This window comes from Emydura macquarii, unplaced genomic scaffold, assembly GCF_026122565.2.
Source record: "Emydura macquarii macquarii isolate MOO-44397 ecotype Brisbane River unplaced genomic scaffold, CSIRO-AGI_Emac_v2 contig_587, whole genome shotgun sequence".
NCBI lineage: Eukaryota > Metazoa > Chordata > Testudines > Chelidae > Emydura > Emydura macquarii.
Window position 1 is genome coordinate 7,032,327 of NW_027130724.1, and position 16,741 is coordinate 7,049,067.

General features: G+C 43.0%; 1 protein-coding gene across 1 annotated transcript in view; it reads left to right on the forward strand.

Moving 5' to 3' along the window:
* The first annotated feature begins 226 nt into the window (after positions 1-226).
* TSPAN32 (tetraspanin 32) overlaps positions 227-16,741 on the forward strand; it is a 66,902-nt gene continuing 50,387 nt past the window's right edge. The window contains exons 1-7 of the mRNA XM_067540603.1: positions 227-382; positions 548-668; positions 3,370-3,446; positions 3,840-3,992; positions 4,560-4,757; positions 12,355-12,469; positions 16,034-16,131. Of these exons, the coding sequence (XP_067396704.1) occupies positions 4,692-4,757; positions 12,355-12,469; positions 16,034-16,131 (279 nt within the window). The 5' untranslated portion in view covers positions 227-382; positions 548-668; positions 3,370-3,446; positions 3,840-3,992; positions 4,560-4,691. The remainder of the gene's footprint in view (positions 383-547; positions 669-3,369; positions 3,447-3,839; positions 3,993-4,559; positions 4,758-12,354; positions 12,470-16,033; positions 16,132-16,741) is intronic.

The following is a 16,741-nucleotide window of genomic DNA, read 5'->3' on the forward strand; positions in this document are numbered from 1 at the left end:
TCCTTTCCCTCCGGTGGAAAAGGAAGATTCTGCCTCTGGCGTCCCTTCCCCAAGCCAGAATCCAGGGAAAATAACCACATTTTTCTATTCTGTGAGAAAGTCTCTCTCTCCCTTGCTGTCTTGTGGGAAAATCTAGAGGACAGGAGATTTGAATAAGGGCACAATCCCACAAACTGTGTTGTAGAGGAGCCCCACTAAAATCAAGATCTGGGATCTGTCCATGCAGAATGCATACAGGATCTGGAGCAAATGGTCTACATAGTCAGTTTCACCATTTCCTCTATCTACAAAATGCTCTCAGATGCAGAAAGTAGACATGGAAAATAGTGGATAACAATCCCTTCCAGTTACAGTATTTGTTAGGAGCTCATAACAACAGAAGGTAAGATTTTCTTACAGGAATTTGACATTTTTCCCCTCCTCTCCCCTAAAAGGACACCACCAGTTTAAATGGATTATTTTTATGTAATATATTTAGAATGCCTACTCTTCAAGCAGCCTGCCTAACTGTCTGTATTTTTTAACTTTGACATGTGTCTTTTGACAGGTGAGCATCTCAAGCTCATTTGCTAAGGACCCTGAGAGCGTGCAGGTGCACTGTAGCTTCCAAACCTGGGATGCTGCCACCTGCAGGACTTCCACAGAGAGATGACCGGAGCTGCTGCTGGGTAAGCCACAGATAAGGAGATTTCAAATAAATCAGCTGCTGTTATAAAGAGGATGGTGATCAATTGTTCTCCATGTCCACCGAAGGGGCAAGAAGTAATGGGCTTAATCTGCAGCAAGGTATATTTAGGTTAGTTATTAGGAGAAACTTTCTATCTGTAAAGATAGTTAAGTACTAGAATAGGCTTCCAGTGGAGGTTGTGGAATCCCTGTCATTGGAGGTTTTTAAGACAAACTCTTGTCAGATTAGACAAACTCTTGTCAGACCTGGTGTAGGTGTATTTGGTGCTGCCTTACTGTGGGGTGGACTAGATAACCTCTTGAGGTCCGCTCCTGCCTTATATTTCTGTACATTTCATACCTGTGAAATTAGAGGAAAGCATAAGATGGGTCAGCACTCGCCTCACTGCTGTGGGAGGGGGCGGGGGAGAAGAAGTGGAAACTTACAGTAAGGGTTTGAACAAAAGATCTTGTGTGGTGGATGGAGTAAAGGAGCTATTGCAGGTCACTCTACTCCTTTCCCCAAAAGAAGAGCTTTCTTATGACAGGACAGCTCCCAAAAGCTATTTGTGGGTGGGCTTTCCCAAAAACAAGCTATCGGGGAATTGCCTTACAGAACAAAGAGCTGTTGCAGGATACTGAGCCCTATGCCTCTCAAGTAAAATATGGTTTCATAGTGGTCTAGTATAACCGAATAGCAATCTAATGCCTCTTTTAACCTGCCCATCTGCAACACAAAAGCTTGGTCTACTCTAGGGTATTTGAGGAAAAATGTCTACCAGCGCTAGCAGTTATTCAGCTGCAATGGCCCCTAGGGAGCCCAAATATAGACAAAGCTCCATTGGTTTCCAGCATTATTACCACCCTGTCATTTTGTAAGGGACACGCTGCATAGAACTGTGGCGGCAGCCAGCAAACTTTTCTCTATGCTAGGGCTCCCAGGGTTTGTAACACCAGCAGAGCTGAACCAGTGTTAGCAATGGTGGGAAAAGAAATTTCCCTGGAATGGACGAGGCCTCAGAAACATCATGTAAGTAAAAGCAGCATCTGCAGATACTGAAGAAAGCAAGCAAGTTCTGCATCAAGAAGTGAACTTGAAGCCTTTGTTACTTTAAATGTCAACCGCTTTTCCTAGTCTGTGAGGACCTCTAGTGGGCAATGTGAATTTTCTTTCTATTCTTAGTAAGCATTATGGATTTTTGGTTAAAGAAGGAAACTAAAGGATAGATAGGAAAAGCAGAGGGTTTTTTAAAAAAAAATAGAAACCCACTAACTTTCCTTACCATTTAAAGTGCAGTTGTTTGAAAAGTCACTGTTAAGATGGGGTTGTGTGGTTCCTTATTGTCTCTGCATATTATTCGGTATTAAATATTTCATGATGTGTTGTTCTCTAAATTCAATTTGGGATGTGGCAGTAAGTCTGGGTGCTTTTCTTATTCATTGTCACCTGCAATCAAGTTTCTTCTGGCTAGATTACATTGTGCAATTTGTGTGCAATCCAGTCTTCCAGTGATGCCCTCACTGACATCTGTTTAACTGCCTTCAGTGGCTTTGCACTGGTTGTATCTTAGTAGCCATTTCTTTTGAGAATGTACAAGAAGGAATTAAAACAAACCCAACTGTCTCTCTTTTGGCCCTACAATACTAAAAAGAATCAATAGCAGTAAAAACTTTTATATTTGGGTACCACCTACAGCTAGTCTTAATCTTGTAAATGATTATATGTAGAGCTGGGCAAATTTTTTCAGCCAAAACTCTCTTTAGCAAAACATGCAGATCTCGTGATCTCAAAAGGTTTCACAAATTGGTGTCAGCTTCAGCAAACTGTTTTGGCGAGGGGAGAGGGAAAGGGGGGAAAAGGAATCAATACATTTTATTTCTAAGTGAACTGTTTTGGTTTTTCAGTCCAAAACAACTTTGTTTCCAAATTAATTTTACTTTTAAAATGTTTTTAAAATGGTCATAATACAAAGGAAACATTTTGATTTTTGTCAAAACAAAATATTTCATTCAACCCGAAACAATTTTTTTGTTTTGTTTTTAGAATTGCCAGCAGACCAAAAACTTTTGCATTTCTATTTACTTGGCCTCCATTAGCATAGTATTGGAGCACCAGGCAATCCTTAATGTATTTATCCTCACTTTGCTGCTAATGGAGGAGTATCATCCATATTTTATAGATGCCAAACTGAGGCACAGAGAAACTAAGTGACTTTCCCAAATCAGAGAATTGAACCCAGTCTCCCAAGTCTCAGTGCAGTGGCCTAACCACTAGGCTATCCTTTCTCTTGCTACATTTGTGATAGGAATGTCTTCTGATATGGGGAGTGCCCATGTTTCCTCCAATTTATTTTCCTTTGACAAAGATCACCTTCTCACAAACAGTTGTGGTAAATTTCATTCAAATCTTGCAAGATTTCCTGGTTGCAAACCCACATGAAAGCTTTCACTTTACCAAATGCTGATGCACTTGAGATGGTGTAACGTCATGTTGTATTCCTGTGCAATCATTGTGCAATCTGTTTTTTTTTCTTTGATTTTCTTTCTCTTTGTACCCTGTGGTTTCTATTCTTTCCCTTTTTTCTTTCCTCCTTCTGTCCTTTTCATCCTTACCAACCAATATAAATATTGTTACCTCTAAAACAAATAAGAAAAGGAAGACATTGATTTTTATATTTGTTACATTCCCTTCTCTTCCATCAGTCTGACCCTGAAGCTAAGGATTATAGTGAATGTCTATGTTAAGCAGTAAAGAGGATTTCTCTTCAGACCCTCTGCACGTGAGTGAATTTCATTCCGAATGCCTTGATTCCATCCTCCTTTGATGTCACATTTCATCTAGATTGTCCTTATGGCTATCGTGATTTGCTTAGGGAAAATATAAATGTGGATGGGTTGTTTGAAGTGCAGCAGTACTCTGAAAAGTAACTGTGAAGATGGAAGTGTGGAAGGGAGTCCATGTTTGTTTCCAGTTTCCGTATTACGTGTGCTCTGTTTTCAATTAAAAAGATGGGTTTTTTTTCTGCGAGTCCTTCAAACACAACCAGAGGCCAGAGAATAAATCTCGATTCTTTTGTTCTCCCATACCATCAGCGGTAATAAAGATTCTGTAGTTGAAATTCTGCTCTGGGATATACTTGGTAATTCTGTTTTTTTTCATATTCTGTTTCCAGTGACACCTCTGCAGCATTCATTGCCTTCTAAGGATGTGCACAGGTGCAACTGATTTGGAATTTGGGAAAGAATCCTGTAGACAATGCACAAAAAGGGAGCTCACCCTCTCATAGCTGTGTATGGCTCTGCAGCACTAATGTGAGTAAAAGAAAGTAAGTCAACTTGTATTAGTCACTAAGATCACCAGATATTACTCTGTCTACACACACAGCAGATCTTTTGTGTGAGACAATACCACTTTCACACGATCGCTTCTCAGAGTAGAATTGGACTTAAATGTTTTTCTCCCTCACCGCAAAATATGTGTGTTAATAGGTTCTTGAGTCAGAAAGGATTGTATTTTTGGGGAGAGGGAAGTAATATCTTGTTATCTAGAGCCAGTTGAAGGTTTTCATGCAAAATGTTTTTTGTCAATAAATGGATTTTTTTTTAATGTTTTTTTCAAAATTTTTCTTTTCCCAGTGACTTTTTTTAATAAAAAACATTATAAAATAGTTATTGAAAATTTTAATTTACTGAAACACTGGATTTCAGTAAAATGACAAATTTCAATAACCATTTTGAGAAGTATGTCAACAAATTTGATTTTAAAAGCTCATGAAATTTAAAAAAAATAGATTCATTTAGAGGTCTCATATTCATAGCTAATAATAAAACCATTATAAACACTGAGAACCTTGGACGAAAAGTACTATTAATAATAATCCATTTTGGTGGAGGTGTATCAGCTTGTAGTAGGACTACACTTCCCAAGATGCACTACTGCCAACTTCTCCTGTGAGCTGCCCCAGCTTAGTTGAAGCAGCATTCTCCAGGGACTAACTGCCAGTATTGAGTGAGAAGAGGAAAACATGGGACGGAGACACTGGGTCAGGGCCACCAAATGCCAGCTGTTAGTGACCAGCCTCTTTGTCATGGTAACAACCAGAAGGGGAACCTGTACGGAACTTGGGATAAGTAAACTGACCACCTTAAAGTTCTTTCTTAAAATGGAATTGTAAAAGTTTTCTCTCATTTCACTTTTAGCACCGAGAAAGTCTAGGGTGAAAGAAGCAAACTGTATGAATTACTGCATCCTGAACTGTTATCGCTGCTCCCCAGCATTGCCTTCTGTTACCGATAAGCTTTTAGTTTCTCAAGCTGTCACTGTAATGCAACTATTTCACAATGTTGGGGTAGCCTTCAAGTGAGAAATTGGTTGCTGCTGTCAGACATGATAGTTTTAAGATGAGGACAGGGATATCTTCTCATGCTTCTCTCTTTTTTTAAAAAAAAATTGTATTGCATTTGTATGAACAATTTCTTGAGGTGTGGGCAGTTTTAAATGTCTTAGACAAGCTAAAGCATCTTCATAGTCTGACAGAAGCCTGTCTGCTGTTACAGACATTGGATGGAATGTAACTTTTGGAATTCTTCTGAATCTGTATTGCAAACCAGAAGTAATTTTGTAGTTCTGGCTGAGTAGCTGTGGAAGCAGCAAATGTGATGAAATTTGGTGAACTCTTTCAAGGAGTTCTGGGAAAACTACACTACAGTTAGATCCCCATCAAAAAAAAAAAAAAAGAGGAAAAAGAGTGAATATTTAATTGAAACAAGTTCTATAGCTGGTTGAAAAGAGTGGAGGGAAAAACGTGGGGAAAATGTCATTGAAAAAAAATAAATTCAAAACTTAAAGCTGACCATCTCTAATTGCAAAACATTGTTCTCCCTTCAGAGGGGGACTGTCATTGAGCTTATGAAATATGTGACTGAGAACATTGAAGGTAAAATTGCATTCAAACCTGTTGAAGGGGGGGGGTGCATAACTCAGATTTAGCTTATTCATATACTGTACGTATGGATACAAACAATAACACACATCAATAGTGATGTCATGAGGATTTGTTTAGATTGGTATTTCTGCTGGAAATCCGAGCTGACTGATGCTGGACCAAACATTTTATTGTGTGTATGTAACAGGTATTCAGTTGTAAACAGCCTAAAAGATTATAAGTGCTTTAAATTCTATTGTATTGAAATCAGGGGGAAACTGTTACAGTATCTGTGGTACTCCCTAGTGGCCTAGTGAGCCTAGTGTGAGGCACCTCACTGCTACCTGCCCGTAGTGTGAAGCAGTCTGTCTGTCTGTGCCTGCTGTAGATTATCTTCCTGAAATCACCAGCTTCTGTTAACCCAAGCACTGCCTTTCAGGCCTCTGCAGACCTCGTATCTCTGTGCAGGTTAGTGATAAGTACATTCCGACCCCTGAGTCCTTGGAGTAACGCCCCACAGTGTCCATCCCTGAACCACTGAACATTCACAGAAATACCAAGTTTGCTATCCAAGGGAACAAAGTACACTCTAGCTTGTTTGATTCAGCTGAGGATCCAACACTTATATAACATCACAGCACTGAGATATATTTATTGTGAAAACAGTCATACATTTATTATAAGAGCATAAGAACGGCTGTACTGGGTCAGATCAATGGTCCATCTAGCCCAGTATCCTGTCTTCTGACAGTGACCAATTCCAGGTGCTTCAGAGGGAATGAATAGGTAATTATCAAGTGATCCATCCTGTCGGCATTCCCAGCCTCTGGCAAACAGCAATCCCTGCCCAGCTGGTTAATAGTCACTGATGGAACTATCCTCCATGAACTTATCTAGTTCTTTTTTGAATCCCGTTATAGTCTTGGCCTTCACAACATGCTCTGGCAAGGAGTTCCACAGGTTGACTCTGCATTGTGTGAAGAAATGCTTCCTTTTGTTGGTTTGTTTTTTGTTTTTTTTTAACTTGCTGCCTATTAATTTAATTGGATGACTCCTACTTTTTGTGTTATGAGAGAGTAAATAACACTTCCTTATTTACTTTCTAGACCTTTATCATATCTGCCTTGGGTATCTCTCTTCCAAGCTGAAAAGTTCCAGTCTTATTAATCTCTCCTCATATGGAAGATTTTCGATACCCCAATACATTTTAATTTCCCTTTTCTGTACCTTTTACAACTGAAATATATATTTTTTGAGATGAGGCGACCAGATCTGCATGCCGTATTTGAGATGTGGGCATACCATGGATTTATAAAGAGGCAATACAATATTTTCTTTCTTATAATCTATCCCTTTCCTAATGTTCCCAACATTGTTAGCTTTTTTGACTGCCACTGCATGTTGAGTGGATGTTTTCAGAGAACTATCCACAATGACTCTAAGATCTCTTTCTTGAGTGGTAACAGCTAATTTAGACCCCATCATTTTATATGTGTAGTTGAGATTGTTTTCCAATGTGCATTATTTTGCATTTATCAACACTGAATTTCATCTGCCATTTTGTTACCCAGTCACCCAGTTTTGTGAGATCCCTTTATAACTCTTCACAGTCTGCTTTGGACTTAACTATCCTGAGTAGTTTTATAGCATCTGCAAATTTTGCCACCTCACTATTTACTCCTTTTTCCAGATCATTTATGAATATGCTGAATAGTACTGGTTCCAGTACCGATCTCTGGGATCGGTACTGTTCGGTTCTCAAAGATTCAGATTTAAAAAATACTGAGTAAGGGTAATAATGGAAACAAATGGTTACATATAAAACAAGTATAACACGCTTCTTAGAGTCTAAATTAACAGGCTAAACCCTTGTCTAAAGTAGTTTATCTCACATAAAGCAATCTCCCAGCATCTCTAAGCAACATGGTTGCACTTCCTCTTTCTGAATGCAAAGTGCACGGTCCTTTTGCCTTCTTATATCCCGCAAAGTTCATTGTTTCATTGCCAGAATCAGGATGACACTCCCGCACCCCCTCTCCATGGTTCAATTTAGTCTCCGGTGTCTTGCCTCCTTGTTGATTTCCCATCCCCCTAATGGGTTTACAATGTGTAAGCGTGGGAATGGGCCCGCTATTGTAGGGAACATTCCTTGCTTGTACACTACTCCGGTAGAGTTGGCTAGCAAAAGATCTGAGTCCCTGCTCCCACTCTCTTTACCCAGAGGCCCACCTGACCTTGAGGACTCCCCTCCCACTCTCCTGTGTGGTGGGGTCCCTGTAACCCCGACAAAGCTGGGCCCAGGATTCCTGGGGCTCAACCCCCACTCTTGTCGTGGTTCCTTAGGGCAGGGGCTAGGGTGTCCCCACTCTGGGGCACTAACTCTGCACTAGGCGCTTCCCTGACCCACTAATCATTGCATACAATGCAAAGCGATACTATTTGTTAAACAGACAGCAATCAAAAATCAAATAAAAAATAAGAAAAAAGGAGAAAGGTTAAAGGAAAACACCCAACACTGCTCCCTGGCATGGGGACACCACAAACAGTGTTTCTGGGGTGTAAGGAATGTTCACAGTCTGTGTCACACGTCACAGGCCCACTGTCCAGGCCCTGGCTACGCTGCAGGGATGCAGAGAGTCAGACACTTGCTCTGGCAGTAGCCACGCATTCCCAGGGTCCCCTTCGCTCTCCCCAGCTGCTCATGGCACCCGGCTCCAGACGGCTCCAGCTCCTGCTTTGCTCTGCTTCAGTATAGCTGCGCTCTGCTCAGCTCAGTTCTGCTCTCTGGGATGCCCCTCTGGTTCTGCTGCTGTGGGTCAGCTCAGCTTTCTGTGCTCCTCTTCTAGCCTTCCAGCTGCTGGCTTCTTTGTCCTTAGCTCTGGTCCGCACTGCCCAGGCATGCCCAAGCAGGCAGCTCCAGCTCACATGGAGGGCGGGGCTCCCCCCACCTTCCTGGCTCCCTCATTGGCCTGCCCGCCCTGTCAATCAGGCTGACCTGAGTTGGCCTCTCTCCATTAGCCCTGGGGGCTGTGTCTGTTTCAGGATCCTGTTTCCTCGAGAGAAGGCCAACCAAAAAGACCCACTAAGTTTCAGTAAGGGGCTAATAGACCCCTTACATTCCCCCCTGCTAAAATTCTGCCACACCCAGGATGTTCACACCAGCGCATCCAAGTCCCATATTAACAACATTTACCAGCATCATGTTATACACCAAAAAAAAACTCAACTGACAAAAAGAACATTTAACATATTTAGCACTCCATGTCCACTTCTCTATGTTAATCATGATAATATTCATCAACACTACATAGAGTTCATAACATAATCATCTCCTAAGTTTAAGGGGTGGTACATCCTTATTAGTTCTCTGTGATCTTCTTAAGACTGGTGGTTCATCACCCATATTCCCTATGCTCCTGTCCTCGGGTAACACTTGGTCAGTTTGAGGGGTCTGGCCATTTTCGTTGTGGTTTGGGGTTGCCCCACTCTGTTCGCCTCAGTATTCGGTTTGTGGGACTAGCACCATCCCCCCATTGTTTTCAGTCTCCTCAGGGCATGCCAACCTACGTCTCCTGTGGTCCCTAATTGGACTAAGGGTGCAATGTTTTAGCTGGTCCCTATGTACTATTCTCTCAGGGCCTCCTCGTTCAGGCCGGATAGTGTAAACTGTCAACTCAGGGTTGTTGTGAGCAACTACAATGTAGGGATTCGACTCCCAATTGTCCTGTATTTTATTGCACCCCCGGTGTCTATGGTTACGAACCAGTATACGGTCGCCAGGCCTGATGAGAGCCCCACTGGACTTGCGATCATAAGTCCTTTTCCTACTTTGAGCCACGTCTTTAGCTGTACCGAGAGCAACTTCACAGGCAGTCTTCAGTCTGTCATGGTGACCTTTGACCCAGACATCCAAATTAGTCACCTCATCCTCCTCAGGGCCCTCTTTGCCCAGAATATCGAACGGCAACCTGGGATCTCTCCCGAACATGAGATAAAAAGGAGCATAACCCATCGACGAATGAACATGGCTGTTATAAGCCAACACCAGCTCAGGGAGATGTTCCTGCCAGGCTCGCTTCTTTTCAGGCGGGAGTGTTCTTAGCATGTCATACATCATATGGTTAAACCTTTCACACTGAGCATTTCCTTGTGGGTGATAGGGTGTTGTTCGGCTTTTGGCTATACCATACAGTTTGCACAATTCAGATATCACCTCGGATTCAAAATTCCTCCCCTGGTCCGAATGTAACCATGCTGGACAACCATAGTACACAAACCAGTGTTTTATGAGGGCTTCAGCCGTTGCCCGCGCTGTCTGGTTTTTAGTTGGAACTGCGACAGTGAATCGGGTAAACATGTCTGTGAGAATCAATACGTTCTCATACCCCTCTGAAGATCTCTCTAGTCGTGTGTAGTCCATGGCTAAGATCTCCATTGGGGCAGTCACATTAGTACAGGTCAACGGGGCTGGGGTGGCAGGAAACACATCCTTGGCTAGGGCACATTGTTTGCATTGACGGCTCCACGATTGCACATCACTACTCATTGTGGGCCAGTAGTAGTTTCTCCTTATCACCTCAAGAGTGCTCCTGTCTCCAAAATGCCCCCCATGATCATGCCTGACTTCTTAAACTTGCTGACGTAATGACACAGGCACCACTAACTGCCACACTTCTTCACCATCTCGGGGATGGTATGTCAGCCAGAACAGCACTCCGTGGTGTAATCTAAGTCGTACCCACTCTCTAGCCAGCTTCTTAGACTGGGGGTATCTGACCCTAAATGCTCGGTCTGGTTTCGTTCGGTTCATGACTGCCGCTAAAACAGGTTCGACCTCACCTTCTCATTGCAGAGTTTGAATCTCCTCCCATGAGTACCCTGAGATTATTGCGCTATCCCCTTTTACCAGGTTTTGTACTGCATCCTGTACCAGCACTTCATCCTCAGGCCTTGGATGCTCTAGCCACAGACAGGTCTGCACAACATCTGCAGGAATGACAAGGAAATCTTTCTCCAGATCTTTGCCTTCTTCGGTTCCTCCTCTATGGACAATCTAGACAAGGTGTCTGCATTGACATTCTGCTTTCCCGGTTTATACTGTACTTCAAAAGTGAATTCAGCAAGTTTGGGCTACCCACCGGTGTTCAACTGCACCTAAGTTAGCCGTTGCAAGGTATCGAAATGAATTGTGGTCCGAGATCACCGTGAATTTAGAGTACACCAAATAATCCTTAAATTTTTCAGTGACAGCCCATTTCAAGGCCAGCAATTCTAGTTTAAATGCACTGTAGTTTTTGTCGTTTCTTTCTGATCTTCTCAGCCCTCGACTCGCATATGCGATCACACGTTCAGCCCCCTCTTGCCTCTGGCTGAGCACTGCTCCCAGGCCTTGCAGGCTTCCATCAGTTTTATTCAAGACTTTACATGATATTCTTTATGGGTAAATACTAGAAAGCAATGTGCTGAGTGTAGTGAATATGTCAGGCCTGCTAAAAGTTGCTCTTTCTAGAAGAGTGAACCTTTGCCGGTTGGCACTGAGGGGTTCTTATGTTCATAGCAAATAAATTTGTTAGCCTTTAAGGTGCCACAGGACTTTCGCTATGTTCATAGTATATTTCATCTACAAAACTACCTTTTCAGGTGATGACCAACAGATAATAGGGTTACCCTTAGAAGAATAGTTAAGTGTAATGTCTAACACATACGTGGTTACTTCAGATTTTTCACTGTAGAGTTTGGGTTTCCAGGATGCCCCTTTGTGAATGGAAGATTCTTCTCCTTGTGAATTTGGAAAATATTGCGGATTCTAAAGGTTTTGTATGTGTGGAATGCAGCTGTTGATGCCTCCCAGAACAAAGCTCATTGCAACTTCTCCAGGTTCATGCTTGGATCTAGAGGACCCTGGTTCAGGAGATCAGGATGAACTCATGTGTTGCCTCTTTCAGAATTGCTACACTAGGTTTTTGTTTTATTTTAAATTTCCCCACTGTTGCTATGACTGTTTTAGCTCTGCACTTGGTAACAATGGTGGGAACCATAGCATAGATCAGGCAGCCACTATCCAACGGGCTCTGAGCAGTTTAGATGCCACAGTAGTTAAAATGTTGGTGGTCACTCAGTGTCTTATCTCCACTAGCACTATCATTGATGGAGCTGAAATGATAGCAACACTGGGAAATTTTAGAAGAAAAAGGCTAGTGCTGACAAAGCCCTGAAGCACAGTGCAAGACTCTTCTGTTTACACTAGCTTTTCCTTAGTGGAGATGACAATACACATAAGGTACCTTTCACTCCCCCCGCACTCCCCAAAAAACTGACAAATCTACAATTACTCAAGAGTGGAGCAGATAATGCAATCAGAACCAGGACCATTCTTGAAGTTAATAGCGTCTCCCTCATGCACACATGTCAGTATTTGGTATCTAAATACTTCAGGGATTGGTGCACTGGAAATGTATTGAAAGGTATGTCTGTGAAGGCACAATTCTGGTTCTTCGAAATGATTAGAATTTCCTCTCCTAGCAGAGTCCAAGGGACAGAATGCATGGTTTCACATACAGTAATTATACAGTACTGTCAAAAGAGTTTACTCTATTAAAGTGCTCAGGTGTTCCCTTCACATGGGAGTTTCAGATATATACTGTAAACTAATTCTCTCTGGGAACAGATTGTTTGTCTTTGGGCATGGATTGAAGTATCTGGGTAAGCCTGATAGCTGCAGAAGTTACTACTGTCCTTTCTCAGTAAAATCTCTGTATTTCAGCTGCTGGCGCTTTCAGTCACCATACTGACCATGGTCACCCACTACGGGACACACTTCAGCGTAATCAGTGGTGTCTCTTTGGAGGCTAACCCCTATAGAATCATCCACAATGTAGGTAAGTGTGTCATTGTATTCCAAGTGAGATTTCCTGTGTGAGGGCCAGAATCTTTGGAGCTGTGTAAAATTAGGGTGCAGCGAAAGGAAATTCAGAGACTCCACATCAAGTGGGACTCCAGTGAGGCATGTGGTATGGTCACTGCAGAAGCTTGGTACTTCTTTTTTCTGTATGAGAAACACTTGCTTGGCCTCGTGGTGGGGGAACGCTGTTCATCATGATTCAGCACTGCTGAGTCCACTATTGTTCCCCATCCTTCATCTACTACAGCCAAAGCCTGGAGGGTGATAAACATTCTATGAGTAGCCCCAGAGGTATGGGAGGATCTTAAGAGGAGCTCGCAATGGAAGAGAGAGGCTGGTCGGACCACAGGAAGGAGCACATTACAAGACTCAAGCCCTGGAGCCCTTAAAAAGTTTGGAGATTTATGTTTGTGTGGGATAGAAGGGGGACACAGATGGGTGAACAAAAAGTAAGCAAGGCGAGAGGAAAAGATGGAGGGGGTTAGGCCTGGAATTCAGCAAGGTATGTACCTAACTTTCAGCACATGGGTAGACTCATTGAAGTGAATGGGCCATGTAACATGCTGAAAGTTACATATGTGCTTAAGCACCTTGCTGTATCAGGACCTTGGGGGAACCAACAGGGCAAAGAAATACAGACCAAGAACTGGGGGAGCAGAGATGATTAAGAGGACAGACTGGGCAGAGTTTAAGAAAAAAATGTGTAGTGATGCATGAATGTTGGAACTGTTCACACTGGGGAACTGGCCTACCTGTGGAAAAACTGAAAAAATATCGAGGGCTGCATTCTGATCTCATTTACCACAGGGTGCATCCAAAGAATGGTATCTGTACTCATGTCAGTGGAGCTACTCCAGTTTTACATCTGTATTAATGAGAGCAGAATTTGGTTCATAAACCAACCACAATTCAATTTCAGGTGGCTGCCAGCTGTGGCCCCCGCTCTCTCTGTTTACATCTCATGAAGAGAGTAAGCATAAACTACTACTGACGGTCACACAGAAAGCAGGCCAACAAAAAAAATGGAAGAGCTCAGCGTCTCCTTACCTGCAATTTACAATGGCATGATTGGAACAGTGTGATTATCATGTAAAAAGGTACCAGCCATGTAGCCCCAGCCTGGAACCAGGCCTTCATTCAGTTTACAGCAGGTGGTGACTTCTTAAAGTTATATTAGGTCTCAGGTGACTGGGCAAAGGAGAGGGAGACCAGGAGGAAAGAAGGAGAGAAGAGACTACAAGAGAAAAGTGGAGGAGAAGAGGGAGAACACATAAATGACATGTGAGAGAGAGAAGAAATGCAAAGAAAATCCTCTCTTCTGGAATAGCAACTACTTGTCTGTCACAGGCAGCAGCTGCTGCCTGTGACCTGGTTCATTTCAGACATTAATAGGTGAAAGGGTCATAAGGAAGGATCGATTCACCTAAGCTAGCAAAAAGAAAAACCTAAACAAACTAAATGGGAATAAGACAGTCAGAAGATTGGAGTTGGGGAGATGAGAACACCCTGGGCATTAAAATGCTTCAGATTGCTGCTGTATTTTGTTCTGAGGATAAATATCAGGATTTTCTAATTCAACTATAGTTGAGGTCTATCTTTCTTTTTTCCTGCTCTCTCCATTTTATTATGGCTGCTGGACTGGTGTCTATCTGTATCGCTCTCCCAGGGTATTACCCTTTGGGCCTAGGCAAGCTTCAAACCATCTTGTGGATTCCTGCTTCCAGACTCCAGTTGAATATTACAGTTGATGGGTCAAAAGCCCCTTCACTTCCAGACTTGCATTATTAGACGTGAGCTCTGGGTTGAAGCGCTTTCAGCATCAGTGCATTCCCTGAACTCTCCCACGGGGTATCTCTTAGAACTCTGCGTTGGCCAGGAAATAGGAGGCGACTGTTACCCCAGATAAGCAATGCATAAACTCCTGATATTGGATCCTGGAACACATGCTCCTGTTCTGCACTCTATGATTCAGTATGATCTTTATCTGAGTGCAGAGATAATTGTAAAGGGAACTTGTGATCTTCTGGTGAAAATAACAAGGTGGCTTGGTATGTTTCCAGGGCATGTGGTTCTGCTGGAACTGTGGGAGCAAGGGGAGATGGGTGGGGGGAGACTGCACAAAGGTTTATCAACTTAGTGTGGTAAGACAAGTAAGCCACAGAAAGATGAAGAACACTGGATAAGTTGAAAGTCACTAGCATTCTCCTGCAACCCCAATCCCTTTCTATCTGGTCCCTTTTTAGACCCTGATCCAGCAATGCTCTTAAGCATGTGCTTAGTGTCACACACAAAAATAGACTCACCAAAGTCAGTGGAATTACTCCATGTGCATAAAATTAAGCATATATTACAACAACATCCAATATGGCCATGCAGACTGCTTCGTACAGCAGTATTTTAACTCTGATTATCCTTCACTGCACACACAGAACCTCTCCATACGAACACTTAGTTCATGACAAACCGGGGTGTAAATCTATCCCCTGGTAGCCTGCTGTGCACCAAGTGTCCATGTGGGCCCTGCTACTGTGCACCAAACGTTTTCTAGTGTGCTTTGATCTATCCCATTCCAAAACAGAGTAGAACAAAGCGCACTACAGAACTTTTTAGTGTACCGCACGCTACTGATGGCTAGATTTACACGCCAGCTTGCCACAAACTAAGTGTCCAGAGAGACAAGCCCAGAGAGAGCATTTTCCTGCTTTTGTCATCTTACTGTTTGAAACTTTGAATAAAGAGATTAACTCCATTGACCAAGATTACCTGCATTACCCAAGATGAGCAGGGATGCAACCCCATGCTCTGGGTGTCCCCAGCCTCTGGCTGCCAGAAGCTGGGAGTGGGCGATGGGATGTATCACTGTTCTGTTCATTCCCTCTGAAGCACCTGGAACTGGCCACTGTCAGAAGACAGGATACTGGACTAGATGGACCATTAGTCTGAGCCAGTATGGCTGTTCTTCTGTGCACCCTTTAACACAGCCCTTTCTTTTCAGGTTCAGCATAGCATAATGTCTTCAGGTTTCTATATCTAAAATCACTGTCCTGTCACAAATTTGTCACCCTCCTTAAGATTTCCACAGGTTTGGAAGCAGGGTGGGGAAGGTTATCATGCTTGTGGTGTAAGATGGGACTGGCACTAACTGTCAAGATTTTTAACTCCATGATGTTCTCAGACCCCCCAGCCTAATGGCTTGAGGAGCAAAAATCCAGAAGTTCCTCATGAAAGGCAAGTTCTTCCGAGAGCTTTTGTTTATAGAACTTGCTTGTCAAAGAGAGCTCAACCCTGCCTAAGGTGAGATGAGTTACCTAGTAAGGTGGTGGAATCTCCATCCTTAGAGGTTTTTAAGGCCTGGCTTGACAAAGCCCTGGCTGGGATGATTTAGTTGGGGTTGGTCCTGCTTTGAGTAGGGGGTTGGACAGATGACCTTCTGAGGTCCCTCCCAACCCTAATCTTCTATGATTCTACGATCCTGTGATCAGAGAACTGAAGGCAGCTAAGGTTTCATGTCTTGTTAAGACTCCGTGTGCCTTTCCTCCAGTGTTCTACAGTGGGATATGTCTGAGCGTGATTCTGGTCCTTGCAGCCCTGCTGAGTACCATTGCCACAGTGAGAGAATCGGTGTGTCTGATGACAATGGTAAGTATTTGGTTAGATGGGTATGAGTGGGCAGGCAACATTTTTCCAAATTCTGTGATAACACCATAATGTGGAGAGAAAGGGAAGAGGCTTTGTCTGTATCCAGCTTGCTCCTCACACTTGGCTTCTCAACAGTGAAATGTGGTGTTTGTAATGTGGATTGGTGGTTTGCTTTGTGCCCCAGAACACATGGGGGAGAAGATAGCCAAAAATGCATGCACATTATGCCACAGTGGGGTAGAGGTTGCCTGCTGCTTTCAAGGCACAGCCGTGCCTTACCTCTCAAAGTGACTCCAGATGATGATTTTATCCATATGCGACCTAATTTTTCAGAGCTGCTGTGTATATATGCCTCTGATTGGGGTCAATGAGAGGTGCTTGTCTGCCAAGATGATGATCATGATGACGATTATTTCTGGTTTACTTTTGTAATGCCAAAATTCTTCTCGGGGTTTTGTTGGGTGTCCTTAATGAAGCATTTCTTTGTTTTTCTGGTATGTGAGTCAGAGATTTTGAAGTCCTGTGTTCCGCCCTGCTGTGCGATAGCAATTTTAACTCCAGAATGAAGTATTTTGTAAACGTTTATATTGATGATGACTATGAGCTTACA